Source organism: Semicossyphus pulcher, unplaced genomic scaffold, assembly GCF_022749685.1.
Source record: "Semicossyphus pulcher isolate SPU_LCO1_2020_fin unplaced genomic scaffold, fSemPul1.0.p SCAF_9, whole genome shotgun sequence".
NCBI classification, from domain to species: Eukaryota; Metazoa; Chordata; class Actinopteri; order Labriformes; family Labridae; genus Semicossyphus; species Semicossyphus pulcher.
Genome location: NW_027211770.1, coordinates 15,348,182 through 15,364,277, shown reverse-complemented (window position 1 = coordinate 15,364,277; position 16,096 = coordinate 15,348,182). Strand labels below are relative to the sequence as shown.

The following is a 16,096-nucleotide window of genomic DNA, read 5'->3' as shown; positions in this document are numbered from 1 at the left end:
CCGGGATTTAATGTGTTGGTGTACATATGTGGAACCATTCATTGGCAAACATAAAATACCTGTTTCTTTTGCTGTTTTTGACTCCCAGATATGTCATCGTAATGACTGTGATGTTGATGGTTTTCATAGCTGATCCAGAATCTCTAAAGGTAGTTGAAGCCAGCCTTAAAGAACTGTTTATTATGTCATTCTTAAACTTTAACTACAAATTAATTTTCCACTGCTCTTGTAATCTTTCCAGATTATAAGGAAACACGTTTTCTTGTCATCATCAACTTTGACTGTAACCAGCATTCAGGGTAATAGAGTACTCTTTACTCACTACCAGAAGGTCCCTACTCTTCTCTCAGGTCAAGTGGCATGTTACATTTTATACCATAAAGAGAGTTTCAATTACCCATCTATGCTTTGTCCATTAGAGCCTCAAAAAAATGTAACACATCCCTGTCTTTTGGATAAGATGAATCTTGCATTAGGTATCAAATTACTGATAGACAATCTTCAAATGTTACTCCAAACAACCTCATTATAATCCAATATATATATATATATATATATATATATATAAAATGACACAGAAAGCGTTGACCAAATACAGGCTGAGATTAGATCAACATAGCATCAGTGGTGAGAATAAGTCATAAACAGTCCTCAAATGCTGTGAGAGACGGATTAGATTTGACAACTGCTGCTGGTTTAATACAAGGTGGCATTTTGGGACACACTACATTAAATCACACAGAGCCTGTGTCCCAAAATGTTCCCTGTAACTACATTCTCATAATCTCAGGATGTTTGATATTGCTTGTAATTAAAAGCCCTTCCTCTTCCTCTGCAGGAGCATGTAGTGATTATTTAGGTTATAGGGGTTAATGGGCTAAAATTTTGCGTAAGGCCACCGTGTCCCTACGGGCTGTATTACACTCTGCTGTAAAATTAATGTTGGATTCTGATGAATCTGTTGAAATGTGAATTATAGTTTATAGAGGCTCCTTAAATTAAATGACAGAGGTCAAAATGGTGGGTGTATGCTGCTACCTAGTGTTAGATAAAGGAATCAACCTGCCAAAAGAAATGAATGCATATTCCACAATATGAGGGCAATCCACACAACAAATGAGATGAAATATTTGTGTTTTTGTGATAAATGTCTTTTGATGTTATTTCTGGCTAAAATGAAATATAAATAGAAAATGCATTATTTGTTAAATTGTGAGTGCTAATTTGTTTTAGCCAAGTATTCAATACCCCTACTTGCTTGATAATAAATTGAGCATATGGCACTGAAATGTTCCCTGTTCCAAGTGAGATATTAAAGGGGCTATCAATAACCCGATCGCTGTTGGTCCCCCGCTGTGCAGGTGCACTAACAACAGCAGGGGCTTTCAAGGGGTTTCTGTCTGTATCTGACAGGCTCTCTCTTGCTATTCATGTAGTTTTTACCCAGCAGACACTCAGCTTCCGGGACGCTGAGTGAAAGGACAGATGGTAGGTGTCAGAATCCCAAGATTCACTTTCTTGTTATCGTCTATGCTCTGCAGACCAGCGTTATTATAGTTAACGGAAGCTAAAACTAGCAGTGAAAACACAATTGCGTTATTAATTAATAAAAATAAAAATGACAATTAAAAAAAACTAAAACTAAATAAAAACTACAATGAACAATGGAACACGAACTAAAACTCAATAGAATTGCAAGTAACGTGCTTATTTTTCATTTCCCCCTCGATTCACACTGTGGTTGCTATAGTTACCACTTTGTCCTGCTCTGTTTTACTTCCCGAGAGACACTGGCCTAATGAAAATCATATTTGATGTCATGCATTCTTTCATCCTACACTTCCCTGCTCTTTAAAGCAAGGCTTTCCTCTTAATACCTGAAAAACTAAAACTAACACGAAAACTAAATAAAAAAAAAGAAAAGAAACTAAAACTAGTCAATTCTTCAAAATAAAAATACAACTACTTGAACTTGTGAAACTAACTGGAACCAAAAGCCAAAATGAAAGACTACATAAAAATAAAAACAAAAATAATAACTCTGCTACAGACACATCAAGGCTATTTTTGAATCACTTAATTAAACAGTTTCCCTACAAAGATGGGCTGTCAATAGTAAAGTACAGCATCATTTTATGCGCCAGATATTTTTTTCAAAACCATACACGGCTTAAACAACTACCTTTTCATCACTCTCTTTCTACCATATCCTGTGGGTGGGTCCATTACGCCACATTTAATGTATTTTATTTTGAAAAGTTCCTCAGTCTAGTTATTTTATTTTGAAAAGCTGTTTAGCAACTTCCGATTGTATTGTCAAGCGATAGGGTTTAGCTCTTAGCAGGAAAACGAAAGGAGACGGTACTCTTCCATCGATAACAACCTTATAGTGTCAGAATGGGGGCTTGTCTGGCCTTGTGCTCTTTAGCCAGCTGCGTAAGTATCTAAACTTCTTACTGATATTGTTTTAGATACTAAATGTTTCCTCACTGTCGTCCTAACGTTAACCTTAATGTTCAACTAAAGGTTAGCCAAGAGTAAACGTAACGTGAAACTCTTTAAACACTTCTGCTTTTAACGTAGGTTAGTGACTTAAGTAACATTTTTAAGTTACTTGACTCATTACCGCAGACATTATAAAGAAGGTAGTGCCGCGAGCTGGTGAATCAGCAGGGCAAACGGGGATTGTGGGAGCGGCAGAGCAGCCAGCTAGCGAGGCTAACGTTAGCTTTTTTTACTATATCGTTACTAATTCACTGGCATATCAAATCTATGCTATGGTTAGCTGTTTTCTAGGTCAGCAGCTCATGTTCTGGAGGATATAATGTCGTTTAAACTGTTAAATTAGGCTAACTAGCAAAGTCACTGTCTGTAGCCTGGAACATAAATAAGGTGGAGTCTGTTTGTCTTTCTATGTGTGAAGTGACTGTGGACATTACAAAGGCCAGGAAACACTGGCATAACCACAGTCCCGTGCTGTTTGTTTAATTTTTAACTCGTATATAACTTAGATATGTGGGTGGTGCTTTTTAACTCGTATCCGGGAGATTCACTGTAATTATAAACAATTTAACGGCCCAGTATTTCTAATGGAGTAAAACCTATGTATGATTGCCATTCTAAAGCAAAGCCCTACCCTCATTTAACTGTCAGTCCTACCCAAAGCTTTAACTCTGTCTTTTTCTGCCTCCCTCTCCATCACTCACAGGCCTCCTGTCTGTGTGGCTCAGCACCATGCCTGCTGTGTGGCTGCTGTCCCTCCTCCAATAACTCCACCGTCACACGGCTGGTTTTCTCCTTCTTTCTGCTGCTGGGGACCATGGTGTCTGTCATCATGATACTTCCTGGAATGGAGACTCATCTCCGTAAAGTAAGATCAGTCTTAATGTTATTACATTATCCTGTCCATGGTGTTATTGCTTTTTGCCTTTAGATTTCTTGAATGGCATGTGTTCACTGTGCATTTTTTCCATACCCCATGTATAGAATATATGTCACTAATATCTTATAGTAGCTGTAATTAAGAGCTGTTTGGAACGAACAAAAAACTAGGTCTCCGAGATAAGACAGTTAATCATTAAGAGCTACAAGGAAGTCAAATGATCATACCATTTGTACATAGTTAATAGCTTACATGTAATAAAATGTGCCCTCAATATCCAGTCACTTACCCTGATTGTTGTTACATATTCTTTTTCCTTAATATTTCCCAGATATGCTTTATCAGAAAATAGTTTCCTCTGACTTTTTCCTGCTTTTTAGATTCCAGGATTCTGCCAGGGAGGATCATCCATACCTGGTATTGAAAACCATGTCAACTGTGATGTCATCGTTGGCTACAAGTCTGTGTACCGTATGTGCTTCGCCATGACCTGCTTCTTCTTCCTGTTCTCTGCCATTATGATTGGTGTACGTAGCAGCAAAGATCCACGTGCTGGTATTCAAAATGGGTAAGTGTCTCACTGGGCTTATTTAGAATGCATTTGACCAAGGATTGGCTTAGATTTGCATTTACCATTTGCTGTACTTACGTTGTGCCTTAACTGTTTATTTTCCAGATTCTGGTTCTTTAAGTTCCTGATCCTGATTGGGATTACAGTGGGGGCTTTTTTCATCCCTGATGGAACCTTTCATACAGGTATGAAAATGCTCTTATGAATTACAGTAAACAGTAGTATAATGTGTTTTTCCTTGAGCAGACTTTGACTTTGAAAGATCTATTCTTGAGTAAAAGTTAAAAGTAAATCTAACAGCTGTGTTTGTTTCGTTTCCACTTCACAGTGTGGTTTTACTTCGGAGTGGTGGGATCCTTCATCTTCATCATAATCCAACTAATTCTTCTCATCGACTTTGCCCACTCCTGGAACAAGGTGTGGGTGGAAAATGCTGAAAACAGTGACAACAAATGCTGGTTTGCAGGTACAGCTTTCACTTGTCATGAGGCGTTTCTTGCCATTTTTAACTGCATATTTGCCATATAATGAATATGTATAAACCTGACATAAGATTACACAAAATCACTCTGCTGTTCAAGTCACTAGCATATATTAATACTCTTGTTTCATGTCATTTCCAGGCCTTCTGTCTTTCACCGTCCTCCACTACGCCCTGGCTTTCACTGCTGTGGTGCTTTTCTACGTTTACTACACGCAGCCTGATGACTGCACCGAGCACAAAGTGTTCATCAGCCTAAACCTTATCTTCTGCATCATCGTCTCTGTTGTCTCCATTCTACCCAAAATACAGGTACAGCTAGGTCCATACTAATGCAGATGCATGTTTGTCAGTCAGCGTAGCTGTCAGACAATACAGGTGATATAATTTTCATTGTGTATTTATGTTGTTACTGAAACATGCCATGAACATAAAGTTTTAGTGTTGACAGTGAAGGCAAAGAAAAACATTTTTGTTCTGTAACACACAAGTACTTTGAACAAACATGTTCTTCCCCTCCTTTATAATTTACTTTTATCTTTTTTCCAGTCTCAGTTTAGTGTCAAGTTTTTCATAGAATATTCTCCAGATACTGTTACTTCATTATTGGTGCTGAAGCAGCTTAATGTTTGTTCATCATTTGCATGATTTTCTATTTTTAGCGGGTGAATTTCATCTACTTGTTTCCTGTTTATTACAGGAAGCTCAGCCACACTCCGGTTTGCTCCAGGCTTCACTTATCTCCCTCTACACCATGTACGTCACCTGGTCTGCAATGACCAACAATCCAAGTGAGTCACTTGCTGTCTTAGATTTCAGTTGCAGCTCTGCTCTTTAGCTGTAAGTTGCATGCTCAGATGTGATCATACTCACTTTTTTCTTTAAATATATGTATTTGCTGATTGTCTGCTGCAGCATTTTGACTATACAGGTAAGTTTTCTATGGCATGCTATAGGAACAAAGAGCTGCTTTTTGTCAATAGGTAGCACGCCTTCCTTGTCTCATGTTGTGTCTTCAAGTGAATAGCATCAATGGACAAGCTAGTGGATACTGAAGATCCATTTACACTCTACACAACTGTAAAAATTAATCCATGCATTATCAACATGGAATTAGATTTCACCTTTCTTTGAAAAAAACGAAAGGTGCAGAAAATCTGTGTCATCCCGGAGAACTACCAGGTTACACTGATTTTGCAGCACTGCACACACGTATTTTACACAACTTATTCTAGTGTAATAAATGTGTAATATTTTGAGTGCTCTGTCGTCTTAGATCGGAAGTGTAACCCCAGCCTGTTGAGTCTGGTGTCAAACGTCAACACCACTCAACCACCTGGTGACAGCCCCACAGAGGGGGTGCAGTGGTGGGACGCTCAGGGGATTGTTGGTTTGATCATCTTCCTCTTCTGCACTCTCTATGCCAGGTACGTTTAGCATTGTCACATTCAAGTGTATGTTCTGCTTTGGTATATTTACATGTTTTTCTTAAACTGACTCTCTCTGTCTCTTCCAGTATCCGTTCATCCAGTAACACCCAGGTGAACAAGCTGATGCAGACCGAGGAGGGCGGAGGCTCCGGTGGAGAGGGGGTTGTTGGAGAGGATGGCATACGCAGAGCCGTGGACAATGAAGAGGAAGGAGTTACTTACAACTACTCGTTCTTCCACTTCCACCTCTGTCTGGCGTCTCTGTACATCATGATGACTCTCACCAACTGGTACCAGTAAGTGTCTCTCACTGACAGTTTATTCAACATGTGACATAATGTTTACAAAGGTTAAAGCACAGGTATTTTTATGATGCACTATGTGAGACAGATTTAGCAACTTTATTACCAAAACTTTTGGCACGTTAGAGAATTCATAGGCATAAACATTGACTATTTTTCTTTACACCTGTTTGATGCATTCAGCATTTGTTGCACAGGCCGACTAGGCCCACATTATGACCACAAGAGGGCGCAATACTTCAGCTGAAAGTTAGCCATTCTTTAAACACAGCTTGTCATTTCCTAAAATCAGCTCAGTTTAAGAACAAAAAGCTCAGCCACCACTTCTCCTTCTTCTCATAATTCTTGGGCCATGTGTGAAAATATCTGTCTATAAATTACAATACATGTGTTCTTAATGGAGCCTTTCCCTCTGTGTCCTCCCTCAGACCTAACACCACCACCCAGGCCATGCAGAGCAGCATGCCGGCCGTGTGGGTGAAGATGAGCTCAGGCTGGCTGGGCCTCGGGCTCTACCTCTGGACCCTCATCGCCCCGCTCCTCTTCCCTGACAGGGATTTCAGCTGAGCACGCCTCGCCTTTTTAAGCTGTATTTGTTTTGTTGTTTTCTTGCCCAGTATGAAGGATGCTATGAAGGATATAGGAAGGATGTTATACAGGAAATACACTTAATTCTTTTAAATTTCTTTTCACTTAATTGCTCCTGCTGTTATTGTGTTTGTTTCAGTTAGCCTCTAAGTAAGATTATTTAGTGTGTAACGATCACGACAGATATTTGAAAGTGTAATGTTTTTTTAAGCTAGCTTGATTGATGATGGTTTTGGTTGCGAGAAGTTACTTTCTTTGCCAAACACTCACGTTGACAGGCGATCCCTTCCTCCTGCCGGATGTGGTTGTGATATGACTGTATGAGCTGTATTATCTTATTACTGAATTTAAGTTACTGGACTATCACAAAGATTCAACAAGCAACAAGGCACTTTCTCAATACCTCAGACATTTCACGTACAGATTCCCCTTTAAAGGCCTATGACATCAGTCTCCTCTGATTGGCTAGGTCTCGAGTCCCCCTGATTACGGTAGCTGGAATGTTTTTAGAGCCGGGGGGCGACGAGGAAAACCCTCCTCAGGAGCCCCAGAGTGAGGGGAGTGTGAGAGTTAGATAAGACTAATATGGCACACCCTGCAGATAAGAACTGGGCTTCCCTTTTGCTGCTAGGCTGGATGTAAATCCACGTCATCACACTTTGAGAGCGTCACCTCAGAGACCGTCAGTCTAATCTCAGCTCTTCCTCGTCTCCATCATGTGGTCATTTATCTCTGGTGCTAAGCCCTTCCGTGTCTGGCAGGTATTGGCCAGGTGCAGCCGCGGGCATCAGTCTGTACCTGTAAAACGAGTCTGTGTGCAGCAGGGGGACGCGTATTGATCCTTAGCAGTCAGCCTCATGCGATGCGCAGTGGTACGGATCAAAAGGTGACCACCTGAGCTCTCACAGATGCCATTATATCCGGGGCGTTGCAGAGCGTGATATTGAGTTAAGAAAAAAAGGGACTTTTAATCGTTGCCGTTTCAAAATGAGGATGATGCATTTCAGTGCTGATGAAATTAATGTTAAATGGTATTGACTTTCATAGTATGTAGATGGTTGTGATGCTGGTACAGTCATTATATGCATTAAATAGAAGTTACCTCAATTTCAATATAAATGAAATGAGTTAAAATACAATATTTTAAAGCTATGAAAAATAATGTTTTTGGTACAATCCTGAGATGTTAATCTTTGTGTAAGTTATATTCTCAAACAACATACAAATGAAGTACGAGTCTTGTGAATGGACTTAGTGTCGTGACAAGTCTTTTTTTTATTGATTTATTCAATCAAACATGTCAGATGTATTGCACATTTTGTCCTTTATTCATTTTATTACCCTACTGAAACTGTTTATGCAGAATTGCCGTGTTAACTCCGAACATGTAACATTTCCAAACACTATTAAGTGCCTTTTTGTAGTCCTGCGTTTCATAATGAATTTATCACTAATGCTGATGTGTGCTTATTATGCCTTGCCTTACATTGTGGTGAGTGAATCATTGCATGCCATATAATAAGGCACAGGCCTGTGATGGGAATTAGTATTGTAATTAATGTATAAACACTGTTTTTAATAAAGATGGAAATCTGTCAATCATTGTTGGTCCTGATGTAGCCTCAATAGAAGCTTCACTGTTTTGTAAAATAAGAGTAAAATAATCCTCATCAATAGTACAAAATGTTTGAACTTGACATGTTACATAATGATTATGTTTTACCTGTAATTGACAGGACAATAATTCCTAGTAAGGTAATAATGTGTTTTATCATGTAAGGTGTCCCATGGATGTTATTGATCACACATATGTCCAATGATGCAACTACAGATGATGTGACAACATTTCTCTCCCTTTCTGTGCTTCACCCCTGAGATTTAGGTCATGAGGTCCCACAGCTGGGGACTAAGGAGGAGATAAAAGACATCACAGCATGTTCTGAAGCATCACGTGTAGACAGCTCTTCAAAACAAGCAGATAAAATGTTTGACTCAGTGAGTGTGTTCATTAAGCCTTTAAGTATCCAGGTTTCTGATCATGTGTGTGCTTTTGTGTCTTGTTTTTTTTACCATCTCAGCCCCTGTGTCCTGTGTCAACAAATAGCCTTCATTATATTTCAGGTAGCATTTCCAGGTTTCTTAAAACCAGGCTACGGGCTTTTCCAAGTCTCTAAAACCATGATATCGTGTTTACATGTTACACAAACCTGGGGTATTTCAACACCCCGATCGTAGCCAGGATACTAGTGCGCATGTCAACACACCCCTTGCTTCAGTTCGAGCTATTCATGTCTGATGGTTTGTCTCCTGCGGTATTTATTTCTTAAACTCCTCTTCTCTCTCCAACAGTTTGTGACTGAAGATACTTTCACACGAGCCTCTGATGTCTCGACTCTTTGCTGAGTGTTTGCTCTGCCAGTGTGCTTCCTTTAACGCAAGTCCAAAGCCAAATTGAAAGCACATGCCTTGTGTATCCTGTAAATAACAATTATACCTCTGACCAGATTTCAGCTCTTTTTCCCCTGACTGTAAATTGAAGCAGTAATGTGCCTGACCTGTCCCCAGTGCAGCTTGTGCCAGCGCTCGCTGCCTCCGCTGTGTTATTTCCTTCTCGCCTGGCTGGCAGACAGGGGCCTGTTGGTTTTGGCCGCTACAGTCATTCAATCCAGTTGGCACTGTCTAGGAAAGTTCAGGACACACCAACTCCTGTCGGCTTCCATCCTCCCACAAACCCACCCCTCGCTCAGCCTATCCACGACAGCCCTGAGCTGATGGATTGTTTCACTGTTTAGCCGTGAGAATGAATCATCATTTCCTTTACATGTAACGGAGGACGCAAAACGATCCCGGGCACTGTTGGAGGAATACAACACACAAGTTTCAACAGAAAAAAAACACAATCTTAAAGTGAGTCTTGTGCAATCATCATCGCCAAATCGACGTTGTAACATACCGAACCGATGATGTAATTATCACATCTCCTCCAAATCTCTGCTGTTTTCATCTCAATAGTTTCACTTTCATTTCTCGAGCCAGTCCTCACATTATCTCACTCTCCGCTCTGAAAAGAACTGCCCCCACTCTTGTGAGCTTACCTCTTTTTTTTTTCCACTTCTTCCAGTAACTGTAGAGTTTATAGTTCAGAAGTATCAGCCTCAGTTTCATGGGATTAAACAACTCTTTGCTCCCTTCTCTTACATTAGTCCGGTCTGAGATTTAACAGCCTCTGAACGCAGCCAACAGAATCCGAGAAAGAATTAGCTAACTGCCATAAATGACACTTTTATCCCCCTCCCTGTTATCACCAGGTGAACAAATGGGAACTTGTTTTTTCTCGTAGGACAGATTTAAGACGCTCGCCGTCTTTGGCCATCGGCTCCGCTGTCATAAATCCCACCTTCGTTTCCTCTGTTATCATCAGATGCAATTTGTCGCTGTAATAAGAGATCAGAGGCTGTAATGTGCTGATAATGAACCACTTAGTGCAGCTCTGCAGCCACGCTTGGTTAGGCACCGGGGGATTTTTTAATTGCAGATTGACTGAAACAATGGTTATCAGTTGCAGTGTTATCCCTGACCTTAATCTTTACTTCTCCTTTTCCCACATTAGTCTGGAAATGTCAGCTTTTAGCGCTCACTCGTCGGGTAAAAGGTCATCCTCTACACTAGATCATCACTGTGCTGCAGCTTTGGTCCTGATTTAGATAAACATCGTTTTATGAGAGTGATGTGCATCCCTGACCACCTCTCTGACAGAATGACTGGAAATGCCTGCCTAAGGTGTAATTGGGTTTAAAGAGTGGGATCCAGGCCCATTAAATTATGTGCTGCATGCAGGGGCGCTAATTGAGTTGAAGCCCTGCTGGCACACTGCATGTGCACTGGAAACATTTACCCAACATTAAGCCCCAATTAGGCTTTAAGGATGGGAAACTTGTTGCTGGATGATGGGAAGTGAAGATACTGATGCCTGTCGGACGCGCTGAGTGGAGCCTCTCTAATGATGTGAGCTCTATCGCTTCTCGTTGTTTTTAATAAATTGTTGAACTTTCAGGGATTTTCTCATTAAGTTTGATGCCTCGATTCACTTCCTCTGGCTGCAGTGCAATGCAGTCAAACTGAGTCAAAAAGTCTGAAAGTCTGAGTGTGTTCGTGTGTGTCTTTCTGTGTGTGTGTGTGTGTGCAGGGCTCTCCTCTGCGCATGCTCCCCCTCAGCTCAGAGGAGCGGCTAATGCAGTTATATAACAGTGAGTGCAGCCGGCGTCTGCTGTGAGCCAAATGCCAGGCCAGTCTGGTTACATAAGCCTGTCAGAGTCATATTGTAGCAGCACGGAGCGCTCGCGCCACAGCGTGTCCCTGCACTCCTTCAGCCGTCTCCTGCTCTGTCTCTCACCTCCTCCCACTGTCTTTCTCTGCTCTCCTCTCCTCTTTTGCAACACCTCTCACCCTCCTCCCTCCCTTTCCTTCCGTCCTTCCTAACCACTTTCCTTTCCTTCCCTCTCCTCTTGGAGCTGCTCTCAACTCCAGGAACAAAGAGTTGATGAGCAAGAGGCAGCTCTGAAGATAAGAGACACAAAATAGTGGGACTACCTTTATGCTCAAATGCAGGGAAGGCAGGTGTTTCTTTTTCTACACCAGTTTTCCTCCACACAAAATTTAAAGGAGGGATGTGAGGCAGGTGAAAAGATGAGGCGTGCAGCCGCTCGCCCCCCCAGCTGTGAGTGTCTGCTGGCCTTTTTAGAGCACCGATTGATCTCCAAGCGTGCGGCAGCCACAGCTACCCCCAGTGACCTTTACTGTATCTGACCCGCATCCTTACTCAGATATGAGGAGGTCAGGCAGACCGGTCACCAGATCAGCAGGAAATCCACTCAGAGCGCTGAGATGTGTGCTAAGGATTGCAAAACGCAGCCTGTGACCCTGCAACAGTTCGCTCAGTCATCCAGCAGAAGATAATTGATTTGTGGCCTCAGATCCTGACCTCCATTATATCTCTCCTGTGTGTGATGCAGTGTCAGCATCACTTACGATGGGCTATTCATTTTTGCGGTGTGTAGCAGGAAGGTGTGAGATGGTGTGAGAGTGTGGAGCTGAAATATTTCATCTGATTCAGAGGAGCAATGTGAGGTGAAGCTGCTCATATGGCAGCATCATGATTACCCCGATCAGTCTCGTTCAGAAGCGTCTGCATGAGGCTGCCTGGCTAATTAGAATTAATAGCATTAACCAGGAACTGCTCCTTTAAACCAATGGCTGCCTCTGCCACCTCATGAATATGCACGAGGCGGGCTCGACGCGCGAGTTCACTGGTAGAGGCAGAGAGGGGGGCGGCGCCCACCGGACCTGCCGTGCGGGGTGGTGCGGCGCCGCGGAGTGTGTTTGGCGTAGGGCGAGATGTTGTTTTGTTGTGGCGATCAGCTGAATGTGGCATCGCTGTCCGGTCTGACACAACAGTGGGAAGCACCCGGAGCCCCTCCGGCTCTGCCTGCGCAGCGACGCGGGCACAGAGAGCAGCTTCATCCGGCGCAGCGCAATCCAGGAAATGCGGACTTCTGGCCCTTTAGCTTCGGGATAAATGGCTGCAGCGCACGCTCTGTAGCAAGCTGGTAAATATGAACTATAATAATGCTTCTGTTACTGTTTATTTCGTAGTTTTGGTGATGTTGCGGTGGTTGTCACATTGAGGGAGGGTATGGTGTGAAGTTGCGCGCTGGATCCCACCCGAGCTTTCACAATGAGAGTGTGTCATGAAGTTGGGCTGTTTCGTTTACTGTTCCAATGAAGCGTGATGAAAAAATGCGAGGATGGGCTACATGTAAATACAGTCATTCAGTTTAGAGGGATTTTAGAGACTGCCTTGGTCCGAAATATCGCGCGTGCAGGCGTAGCAGCGGGGGCGCTGCACACGTCCAGCTGACAGCATATGCTTCATCATGATCCTCCATTCACCCCGTTTGTCCTTTATAATAAACCGACTGAGCAGAGCAACAGTGCGCGCGGACGCACGCAGGCTACGCACAAGTTTAAGATTCACGATGAACTTCTTTGTGACGGGCTGCACCTACACTTGGTAGATTTTTAGTGGATGACATCATGTGTTAGTGCTCAGTTGATATGCCGTTATGTGATAAGTGGGTGAATTTGACCAAAACAGGTTTACTTTGGCGGCTGTTCAAGCGGAAAAACCTTTTGCTTCTGTTATCTGGGGTGTTTTAGTGTCAGACATCCAGCACAGGGTTCACCTTTACACAACATTGTAATGGCAGCATTATTGTGGTAGGAGGTTTGCATACAAACACAATGAATGACTGTTTGACTGTTATCTGACATGTTGTTATTCAAAATAGTTTCCTTTAACAGCAAGGCACCTTGATTGTATAAGTAGGTAGTCTAAGTCTATCTATCTATCTATCTATCTATCTATCTATCTGTGTATGTGTTTAATGCCAGTTTGGCAGGAAGTGAAGTAAGGACAGTACTTTAAGTGTGTTGCTCTCTGCAGATGAAGATCACATTGGCAGCTGTTTGCCCTGAAGCCAGGTGCTGCAGAAAAATATTTCTTCATATTTTTGGAGGTCAAGCATCTCTCCGACGTAACTATCCATGGAAGGGGAAGTTGTGAATGTTATAAAATAAAAAACAAAGCTGCCATGCCGCAGTGTCCTTCCCCCGGCTCTGGGTCCTGACTGTAACTTCCCGCACAGAAATAGAGTAAAGTGTCAGAGCCCGGCGGTGAAGGGGGATGAGTGGAGAGTGGCCAATATGCAATTATTTCTTATTGAATCAGCGCAAAGTGGCAGCCTTACAGGGCTCCACTCTGGCCTGGATCAAGACCACTTGTGGTGCTGGCTGGAGAAAGGCGCTAGCTCAACAGGCACCCAAGGAGAGCACTGCTGCGTTTCCTGCAAATTTCCAAGATTGTTTGACTTCATGAAGCATTTGATGATTGAAAAAAAAAATCTGGGCTTTAAGGATTAATGCCATTTATGGTTTCGACATGGACGGGGATAAAAGCTGCGAGTCAGACTTACTTTGATGTTTTTATACCATTGTAACTCGGCTGAAATGTTAGAAGGTTGGCTTGTAAAGAATAATTGCCATGTTTTAAAGCTGGAAGTGAATGTGCTATTATCTGTGTAGCTGTAGGACCTGTTTTCATATCAGTCAACGCTTTAGCAGCGCCAATCCATTACAGAAAGCTCTGGTATTCAGTATCATAACTGTGGACTTGTGCAATAAGTTTATTCAGGTACAATGAAAGCGATACATTACTCTCTGTCAGCGCTAACACTGATTACTGAAGACCTCAGTCAGTTAGGCAGACAGGTTGGTGTGTATATGTGTATGTGTGTGTGTGTGCTTGTGTGTCTACATCTCCTCCTGGCACAAGCAACACTCCACATGGAGAAGGCCAGTTCTCTGCCAATTAACACAGAGCTGTTCAAGCCCTTATATAGTCCATCACTTCCTCACATACACACACTTACCTGGCTTTACTGATTCTGCCTCACAGGTGGCAAGGTGTTGGTCGGAACGCATGAACTGGCGGTGACAGGCTCATGTGGAGTTACTGCTCAGACCCTCAGACACACCCCCCTTCAAATAACAAGCTTTGATAACGCCGGGCCACGCCGGAGCAAAGGATCATCGGATGATCCGCGGAGTCAGAGTGACAGTTTAGCCTGAACCCTTGATGTGAAACTTGTAGGTGTTACACGGATGCTGAGATGCCCGTAGTGCTGCTGAAAAAGGGAACAAGCGTGAAAGCTGGCAGTCTGTTCTGCTTCACGCTTGATTGCCGGCTGACAGATCACACAATGTGTAAAAAAGAAGGCATGTATGAGCATGTTTAAGTGTTGATGCACGTATGAAGGATACCATTGTTAGCAGTCTCCTACAAGAAAAATGCACGCACACACACACACAGTGACACACACACAGTGACACATACACACACCCAGGCTGTAAAATCCTGGTGGCTGGTGGACACAACCTTTTCATGTCCCTGCCGCTGCTCATTAATCCTGCTCTCTGAAGCACCCGAGAAGAATAGACCCACTGTAGTGCTGGAGACCAGAGCGAACCAGGAACAAGACCTTGGATACACACACACTCACACACACATAAAATGCAAAATGGAGGCCAGGAGTGCCAGTCTGGCAGCTTAACAAATGCCCCACTAGCCTAATAATTGTATTGCATGCATTGAGCTGCAATGTAATGTACACTGAAGAGATCATTTATTTTCTGTTATTTAGTTTGTGGCCTGGTCAGCAGCCAGGAGCTCTGCTTTGCTTCATTTCACCCAGTGTGTGTGTGTGTGTGTGTGTGTGTGTGTGTGTGTGTGTGTGTGTGTGTGTGTGTGTGTAGGTGTGTGTAGGTGTGTGTGTGTGTGTGTGTGTGTGTGTGTGTGTGTGTTAGGGCTGTGATTGTCTATCAGTGTCTGGCCCAGGCCGGTGTGTTGGCTGCCCCTCTAGATGCAGATAGAATTTCCTTTTGTTTGCCAGCAAGAGTCTGTAGTGTGTGTGTGTGTGTGTGTGTATGTGTGTTAGTGTGTCTGTGTGAATGTGTGTTAGTGAGTCTATAGTGTATGTGTGTTAGTGAGTGTGTGTGAATGTGTGTTGGTGAGTGTATGAATGTGTGTTAGTGAGTCTATAGTGAATGTGTGTTAGTGAGTCTATAGTGAATGTGTGTTAGTGAGTCTGTGTGAATGTGTGTCAGTGTGGCTGTGTGAATGTGTGTTAGTGAGTCTATAGTGAATGTGTGTTAGTGAGTCTGTGTGAATGTGTGTTAGTAAGTCTGTGTGAATGTGTGTTAGTGAGTCTGTGTGAATGTGCGTTAGTGAGTCTGTGTGTTAGTGAGTCTATAGTGAACGTGTGTTAATGAGTCTATAGTGAATGTGTGTTAGTGAGTCTATAGTGAAAGTGTGTTAGTGAGTCTGTGTGAATGTGTGTTAGTGAGTCTGTGTGAATGTGCGTTAGTGAGTCTGTGTGTTAGTGAGTCTATAGTGAACGTGTGTTAATGAGTCTATAGTGAATGTGTGTTAGTGAGTCTATAGTGAAAGTGTGTTAGTGAGTCTGTGTGAATGTGTGTTAGTCTGTGTGAATGTGTGTTAGTGAGTCTGTGTGAATGTGCGTTAGTGAGTCTGTGTGTTAGTGAGTCTATAGTGAACGTGTGTTAATGAGTCTATAGTGAATGTGTGTTAGTGAGTCTATAGTGAAAGTGTGTTAGTGAGTCTGTGTGAATGTGTGTTAGTGAGTCTGTGTGAATGTGTGTTAGTGAGTCTGTGTGAATGTGCGTTAGTGAGTCTGTGTGTTAGTGAGTCTATAGTGAACGTGTGTT

At 42.6% G+C, this 16,096-nt stretch overlaps 2 protein-coding genes across 2 annotated transcripts in view; both read left to right on the top strand.

The window, feature by feature from the left end:
• Positions 1-2,325: 2,325 nt before the first annotated feature.
• serinc2l (serine incorporator 2, like) lies at positions 2,326-8,356 on the top strand. Its single transcript, XM_069655815.1, has 10 exons — positions 2,326-2,436; positions 3,209-3,370; positions 3,763-3,950; positions 4,059-4,138; positions 4,282-4,419; positions 4,577-4,746; positions 5,135-5,225; positions 5,711-5,861; positions 5,951-6,160; positions 6,595-8,356. Exons 1-10 carry the CDS (start codon positions 2,398-2,400, stop codon positions 6,731-6,733), a joined length of 1,368 nt encoding a protein of 455 aa, XP_069511916.1. The 5' UTR covers positions 2,326-2,397; the 3' UTR covers positions 6,734-8,356.
• Positions 8,357-12,099: 3,743 nt separating this feature from the next.
• LOC138583813 (transcription factor HIVEP3) overlaps positions 12,100-16,096 on the top strand; it is a 42,817-nt gene continuing 38,820 nt past the window's right edge. Inside the window, exon 1 of the mRNA XM_069655816.1 lies at positions 12,100-12,360. The gene's annotated coding sequence lies outside the window, so the exon portion shown is untranslated. The remainder of the gene's footprint in view (positions 12,361-16,096) is intronic.